This window comes from Bison bison, unplaced genomic scaffold (genome assembly GCF_000754665.1).
Source record: "Bison bison bison isolate TAMUID 2011002044 unplaced genomic scaffold, Bison_UMD1.0 scf7180017864376, whole genome shotgun sequence".
NCBI classification, from domain to species: domain Eukaryota; kingdom Metazoa; phylum Chordata; class Mammalia; order Artiodactyla; family Bovidae; genus Bison; species Bison bison.
The window spans coordinates 7,034,789-7,043,242 of NW_011494948.1; the positions used below are offsets into that span (position 1 = coordinate 7,034,789).

At 40.6% G+C, this 8,454-nt stretch overlaps 1 protein-coding gene across 1 annotated transcript in view; it reads left to right on the top strand.

Annotated features, from left to right (window-relative positions):
* Nucleotides 1-1,213: 1,213 nt before the first annotated feature.
* The window catches only part of LURAP1L (leucine rich adaptor protein 1-like), a 53,273-nt gene continuing 46,032 nt past the window's right edge, over nt 1,214-8,454 (top strand). Inside the window, exon 1 of the mRNA XM_010856996.1 lies at nt 1,214-2,211. Within this exon, the coding sequence (XP_010855298.1) occupies nt 1,906-2,211 (306 nt within the window). The 5' untranslated portion in view covers nt 1,214-1,905. The remainder of the gene's footprint in view (nt 2,212-8,454) is intronic.

Sequence of the window (8,454 nt, forward strand, 5' to 3'; positions counted from 1 at the left end):
AACTTTGTAAGGGCTTTATGACAAAAAAAAATTTTTTTTTAAGTAAAAAACCTCTTCATTATAATTCCTACCCAATGAACTTGTGGTTTTCCAAATTTAGGACAAAGCATGAAGTTTTATCAGTGAGTTGAGATTTAGTTTTCTTCCCCTTTGATTGGGTCACTTAATTTACAGCTTTTTTTTTTTTCTTTTTAAGAGAAGAAATAACCTATAATTTCTGACATGCTGACAAGAGAACTTTAGCAACTTCCTCCCCGATATGAAATATTTTACTCAGAAGGCCTATTTTCTATCCTTAGGCTTCTTGGATATGGCTCTGCTTAAAAACATACTCTGAGATGTACCTGCCCATGTTCTCATAAGTGTAAAACCTGAGCGATGTCTCTGGGAAAGACCGAGAACACAAGTACTTATTTATCCCAGAAAGAGAGGGGTCCCTATTTTGAAAAATCCTAATGGAATCCCAAATATTAGTTTAGTAGACTGAAAAACAGTACCCTCTGCTTGAAGATTCTTAATACAAATTCAATGTTAAATCAAGACTATAATCCACAGAGTTCATAATAACTTATTTGGTAGAAGTGTCTCAGATCCATAGATGGCATGCTTTGGGTTTCTTTTAAATAGCTGGGGGGAAAAAAAAAGATAAATTACCAAAGACAACTTTTTACTAGTTAGATTCAATATTCTTCCTCCATAATTAAGGTAAAAGTATATCAGCAACTTTCCCCTTTTAAAATCTACCACTCAGTAATCATATAGGTTATTCTGGCTATTTAATTTTTCACATCTGCTTGTGCTGCCATAGCGTAACGTTTGATAAGACAATTAACTTTGGTGGCACACTCTCAATGAACTTTTGGTGGAATTATTACACCTTACATTAGTACAAAATTATTAGGAAAGGCTTCTCTGAAGCAAAATTTTTGCCATATAGGAAGATGAGGGAGGGGGAATACTACAGTTAAAGACATTTTTCTGCCTCTAGTATTTGTTACCAGTTCTAGAAGTTGTAGTTACCCGGCAATTTTGAAAAACTGAACCTTTAAGTCTAATCAAAGTGCTTTCAACTAAAACAGGACGTTGAAACTACAGGGAGCAGCAGGGGTGGGAAATTTTCTGTTGCTCTTCTTGCCTATGCTTTACGGTACAAGGGTTGGCCCTGGTTTGGTCCACCTGCCAGCAGAGTTTAAAGTTTCTGAGGCTTGGGGGAACACAATGACTTGGATCTAACAGCCTAAATGGGAAGACGGGGATTTCTGCAGCATTGAGAAAGCCGTTAAACTCCTGTTAAGCAAACTTTTTTTTTTTAATGTGTCTGTGCACACATCAGACCTCCTCTCTCATGGATCAGAAATTATTTCTGATAATCCAGGATATACCAAAAGCTTGAAGACATATGGCTGGGAAATGAAACAACCCTGGAGTGTGGCCACATCATTATTTTGTGTCGCATGGTACCAGATGGGCAGTCGGTGAATGGCGCTGGGATGTGAATGGACAGTTTTATAACGTGAATTTTTCCCCCATTGAGCTGAAACAGACATTTCCCTCTCTTGTCTTTTGGTCTCTAGCACTCGGAATTTCCCCCTCTCTGCAATATCAATTAACTCAACTTTGCAGTGGGGTGGCCAAAAAGGAAGAGGATGAAGAGGGCTTTATAATCTTATAAGTGCTGGACGAGTCACAGCGCCCCGGGAACTGCGGCTGCGACCCGCCGCGTCCCGTGTGGATTTCAGGACTTAAACTGCGCGCAGGCGGCTATGGAGTGGACAGTGCGTTTGAACCACGGAGGATAGACACCCGGGCTTGGGAGGGGTGTGTCGATCTCCAGGCAGCCTTGGAGGCCGCTGCTGACTCTCATCCGTAGTATTTTATTACCATTTTCATCGTTCTTGAAAAGTCATGGAAGACGGCCCGCTGCCCGACCTCAGAGACATCGAGCTGAAGCTGGGACGCAAAGTGCCCGAGAGCCTAGTGCGCTCGCTCCGTGGGGAGGAGCCGGTTCCCCCGGAGAGGGACAGAGACCCCGGAGGGGGGAGTGGGGGCAGCGGCAGCGGTTGCAGCAGCAGCAGCAGCTGCTGCAGTTTCCCTCTCTCCTTGTCGTCCTCCTCTTCATCCTCCCCAACCTCTGGCTCCCCACGACCCAGCCACTCCAGTAGCACCCTGGAGAGGCTGGAAACCAAGATTCACCTCCTCAGGCAAGAGATGGTGAGTGTGGTGCGCCGGCTGTGGGAGTGGGAACCTGGGAAGCAAGACCCGGGAGGTGGGGCAGGGGAGAGAGGGCAACTGGGGCGGCCGAGCAGAGGGCTGGGTGCATGGGAAACACTGGTGAGAGGGGCGCGCAGCGGGCGCGCATATGGATGTAGCTGCAGGAAGCTTGTTTACCGGAGACTTTGCTCAGTCGCAGTTCGCTAAGACGGGAAAGGCTGCCCTGCTCTGTGTACTTTCTGAAGCCAACTCGCTGCTACCGGCTCTGACCATTCAGCTGCCGGTCCACAGCCTCCCAGGCATAAACCCACCCGAGGGTCTGCAGTTACTGCACCCAACTGGGGCCTGCTGTCTGCCGTTCACACTTTCGTTTCGAAACGTGGGTCGGTCCATTGCGCTTATTGCAAAAACACTTCCTGGTTTGCCGAAAGGTGGCGCGGCGGGGTCCCTGCAGCCCTTCTTCCTGGCTCACTCCTTTTACACCACTACTGCTCCCGCCCTTTGGTGCAACCCCCCCAAAGCCACCATGGAGCTGATTCTCCACTGCTGGTTCTGAAAACAATGGCTCAGTCGTCCTCGATGTCCTTATGAATAGCTTGTTTCACGGTTGATCCGAAAGAGCAGGTGATCCCCAGGCCCAGGGATTTGCTAATAACCACTTCCTACCCTTCCCCCCGCCCCCAGTCCTCAATCTGCAATTGTTTTCTGTGCTGTTTGCAAACGTTAGCCTAAGAATAGGACAATGGGGCTAACAGGGGTCCTAGAATACTTGTTATTCCGGATGTACTTAGAGAGAGACACTTTATTTACTTGCCGTGAACTCGGGCAAATTACTTAACCTCTCTGGACCTTGGTTTATTTTTTACAATGAACTGGTTGGAGGAAATGATTCCTTCCCAAATCCTTTTAAGATGACCACACAACAAAACCGCATTTCCCACCAGCTTGGAAAGGAGGAAAGTAACAACAGAAGCCTCAGCCACTTCTACATACATCCTATCTATAGGGGCTTTGCATGAAAAAGAAGTGACCCGTAGTGTTACCCTAGCTCCTCTCTTTTTGCAGTTGGAACTCTGGGAGGGAATAAATTCCAAAGCATAAAGTAATCTTGGCAAACATATTTGTACAAAAAGCCATTCTTCAGAGATCATGTCCTACGTTCAGAATTTTTACCACACTATCAACACAAGGGCTCCAAAAACCGCTTTTAAGATCTCTTAAACTGGTCTACTTAAGAACTTTACTTTTTATGCCTCAAGTATCCATTTTCTTCCCAACTAGAATGCACCAGATGTGGAAAGCAAACATGTAGAGATTCATACATACATAGTTCTATGTATGCATGTATATATATGTAATGCAAAGATATCATTACTCTATTCACTCTTACTATGTTTCACTAAATATATACACACACCACAGGTTATACATATTACTCAATAATTATTCAGTAAGCACATTTACTATATCTGGTAACTAACCAGGTGCTCAAAATACACAACATAAAAGTTCAAGGAGCCTATTTGCTGCTCCTGCTGCTGCTAAGTCACTTTAATTGTGTCTGACTGTGCAGACCCTGTAGACGGCAGCCCACCGGGCTCCCCCATCCCTGGGATTCTCCAGGCAAGAACACTGGAGTGGGTTGCCATTTAGGGCTCTCAAATCTCTTGCACTCACCATTAATTATTTATATTAATAGTATATCAAGCCAAGTGTACTGAAGAATTTTGTAAGATTTTTAGAAAATTGTTATTTTTCAGTGAAAGGTATTTTCTAGCCTTATTTATTTTTCTCCATGAAAATGTCATCAGATCAGATTAGATCAGTCGCTCAGTCGTGTTAGACTCTCTGCGACCCCATGAATCGCAGCATGCCAAGCCTCCCTGTCCATCACCAACTCCCGGAGTTCACTCAGACTCACGTCCATTGAGTCAGTGATGCCATCCAGCCATCTCATCCTCTGTCGTCCCCTTCTCTTCCTGCCCCCAATCCCTCCCAGCATCAGGGTCTTTTCCAATGAATCAACTCTTCCCATGAGGTGGCCAAAGTACTGGAGTTTCAGCTTTAGCATCATTCTTTCCAAAGAAATCCCAGGGCTGATCTCCTTCCGAATGGACTGGTTGGATCTCCTTGCAGTCCAAGGGACTGTCAAGAGTCTTCTCCAACACCACAGTTCAAAAGCATCAATTCTTCGACGCTCAGACTTCTTCACAGTCCAACTCTCACATCCATACATGAGCACAGGAAAAACCATAGCCTTGACTAAACGAACCTTTGTTGGCAAAGTAATGTCTCTGCTTTTGAATATGCTATCTAGGTTGGTCATAACTTTCCTTCCAAGGAGAAAGCGTCTTTTAATTTCATGGCTGCTTCATAAAAATCTGTTTTCCCAAGCCAGATCTGGCTATATATGATGACTATGTTATATAAGTAAATACATTAAAAAATAACAAACAGAAACAGCAACAACAGCAGGGGCAGATTATTAAATTGACTATATTTCCTATATGAAGCATAGCTATCTATGCATCTGGGAGAATTTATGCCAGATCAGATGTTTTTATCTTCAACTTTGTCCTCTAATAAAGGTCTCCACTGAGCAAATGATAACACTGACACTGGCCATGGGAGTTTAGAGGGAAGGAATCAAAAACAGGTATATTCCCTGCCAATGAGATAATTTTCCCCCATTTTATGTAACTCTTTTGGGTGCTAAAACCTCCAGCTTCAGCACAATTGCAAAGCAACATATTTGTTTTTATGTAGACTTGGCACTTTTGTTATAAATGTGGAACAGATGTAGTTCCTTTCTGTTCTTTCTGTCTCCTTCTAGCATCCTCCTGGAGAGAAGTTGGGGTGAGGCCTCTGTGAGTTGTATGTTCTTTTCTGCCCTCTCCTGTGAGCACTGAGTCAGCCTGTTTGGACTTATGCCTGACCCACATTTTATGCTCATTACTTTGTGTTCACAGATTTTTCTTCTGGATGATCTGGAATTATCAGGCTTGGCTCCTGCCCCCAGAACCCCTTCCTATGAAACACCTTAGCCTTGTACAAGACTTTCTGGACACTTGCAGGAATTAAGACTTCCTTCTTTTCCTATTAAAATGTATGTGCTAACCATTGACAAAAGGCACCATAGACTTTTCTAAGATAGAATCTCAACACTTTAAGTTCTTGACACGCACCTGGTTTTCTCATTGTCTCTCTCTCATCTCCTTTTATGGTTTTGTGAATCATTACCTTAACTCTTATCTGTAAATATTACAATCAAAGCTCTTAGAGCTCTGTGAGACTCAGGTGTAAAGGAAAGAAGATGAAAGAGATTGAAGTGGGGAGGAGCTATTTTTGTGGCCAAACTTCTTAACCTTGATACTCTTGTTAGAAACATGAATAGCACATGTTCATGTGGGAAGGAAGACTGTCAGAAGGAAAATATTGGAAAAGAAAATTTTCAGGCATATATTTGATTGCTGCTGTTTTTGTTTTAGTTGCTAAGTCATGTCTGACTCTTCTGTGGCCCTATAGACTGTAGTCCACCAGGTTCCTCTGTCCATGGGATCTCCCAGGCAAGAATACCAGAGTGGGTTGCCATTTCCTTCTCCAGGGGATCTTCCCGACGCAGGGATGGAACCCATGTCTCTTGCATTTGCAGGTGGATTCTTTACCACTGAGCCACCAGGGAAGCCCATATATTTGATACAGTAGGGCAAATTCAAAGTAACAATCAGGATATTTTTTGAGAGGGAGCACATTTTCCCAATGGGTAAAATATTTTTCAATTTAGAGATAAGGAAATTTGACAATACAATAAGCAAATGCAGGAATACATATAGGAAATTTTCAACAAAATTGGAAATAGATGTCTGATGTCTTGTGCAAAGTCTGCCCAGTAGTATTTTTTCACTGCTCTTCAGTTTCACAGAGTGTTTTACTATCTGTCATATTATTTGAGCCTCAGGTCATAACTGAGAAAAAAGTGTCTTCACATTTTGGGAATGAGATCATTGTGGCTTAGAGGTGGTTGAGAAAACAGGCTAGGGTCACATAGCTAATTAGTAAACAGAATCACAATTTGAATGCATATCATCTGACTCCGTGTACTATGCTTTTCCCCCATTCTAGTCTGCATCCCAATAAATTATCTTCAAAATACAGAATAATTTTTATAAATCTATGATAAGTCACAACCCTTACAGTACTTAAAGGACCGACAAAAAGAAATCATCATGATGTCATGTCCTGGGTAGTTTCAGATATTGGTTCATTCAATAACCAACAAATATTTATTAACTGCCAACACTGTACCAGGCCTGCCTTGAGACACTGGGGATTTAGTACAAAATGCTTACTTTAAAAAGTCAGTCTTTGCAGGCTCTGTCCTATATTTGGACTTTTCATTCTACTATCTATGCAGACTCCACTTGCAAATCTTTCTTAAGAATAAGACTTTAAATATTGCTTGTCAAATACTGTTCTAAGTTTTAGAATGTCACATAATATCTGAAATATTTTTCTAATAAATGTAAATAATCTCTGTCAAAATCTGTGTTTACCAGTTAGCGGTAAATTTTATACTGCAGTTTTCTTTAACAAGATGTTCCAGGGATTTTAGTGTTATCTCAATAACATCTGTACCATACCTCTAGTTTAAGACTGAACGTTATGTGCGTTGATTTACTCTGGAAAAATTTTGGAATGTATAAGATTATAATGGTAACCACTCAAGAATCAGAGTCTGGAGTTAGAAGGGATCTAATGGACCCACCCAAGTTTGCTTTCCTAGATAATTGCTGTTCAGAACAACAAAGTATGCTAAATGAAGTATATACTATCTATTTATGCCACATCCCAGATTTTTAGAATTTTAGTCAATTCTGTCATGCTGGAATGGTAAATGCTGTGCCATTAAGAATGACTAATCTGAAAATATGGTTTCTTCGTCCCATATTTTAGCAACTACTGTTGCAGCTGTGTAATAGTGAGGGATAAACAATTTCAAGTTAGTTATTTGTCTTACTATTAAACCATTCAAATACCCCACCTAATTCTTCAACTCTTGCTTTAATAACGTTTTCTAGATAATACCCAGAGCTAGACACAAACGCACATAAATACAAGGCACATAATAATACTGGAACATAAATTGAAAATTTTTGAAAAGGATAGAATTGTATTTGGTTTTTATCAATACTTTCTCTTATCTTTTCCATGCCCCTTCTCATAACAAATGGTTTGTCTATTTTGTAATAAAAAATAAAGTTACTTTATATTTCCTCAAAAAGTGATCATAATTTCATTAAATTAATTTCACAATTGCTTTGGACATGTTTCAAATTAGGCTAGGAGATTTCTATCATTTGTTCCATAATACTGTTTCAATAGTATTGTTAGTGTTTTATCATGTAGTGTTTTTTTTTGTTGTTGTTCTTTCAATTGGACAAAACTTTATGTAAAACTCTTGGGTATAAACTTGAGAAGTCATAACATGGAAGGCATTTTCCTTGATGAGTTCACAAGACAGCTGAAAAGATAAAACAGGGATATAATTTTGCCGGAGAAAGATTACAAACCAATATGTCAGCTAACCATAGTGGAAATCGGACATAACTGCTGAGATTAAAAGATAAAGCTCAGGAGATTTCTCATGGCAAATGTGTCTTGTACAAGGAATTAAAAGTGCTGATAGCCATGCAAATTAAGGGCTAAATATTAGTGATAAAGACATCAAAGAGATGAGAAAATCTGATTCCTAAACAGTAGCTTCTTCTGTTATTTTGCACATGGAATGTTATTATACTTAATCTAATAAATTATGTTGGTATGTGTTTCCTTACACAGTGGCTTAAAACTGACAGCAGTGTAGGCAAAGGTAGTAGTTTTTCTTTGCTAGAAATACATAGAATTCAGAGGATTTATGCATAAGTTAAAAAAAAAGTAACCTATCAAAGAACTGATGAGCCTTGCCCTGTCCCCAGGAACGTACATCAGATGGAAAGAATTACCTTCCATTCAAGTTGTACAACCATACTGCTTCAGTCTTGAGAGACCACAAACTTTATGAGGATTTTTTAACTTCTCATAAAAGATTATGTTTACTTCTTTGGTAGCATAAAAACATTCAGTTTACCTTCTATATTATGGTAATGAATCATAATTAAAACACTTTCTCACATAAGACTTTAGTTTTTGAAGATACTACTTCTGAAACTGTGATTCATGGCTGGAATCTCTGGGATCCCTGAC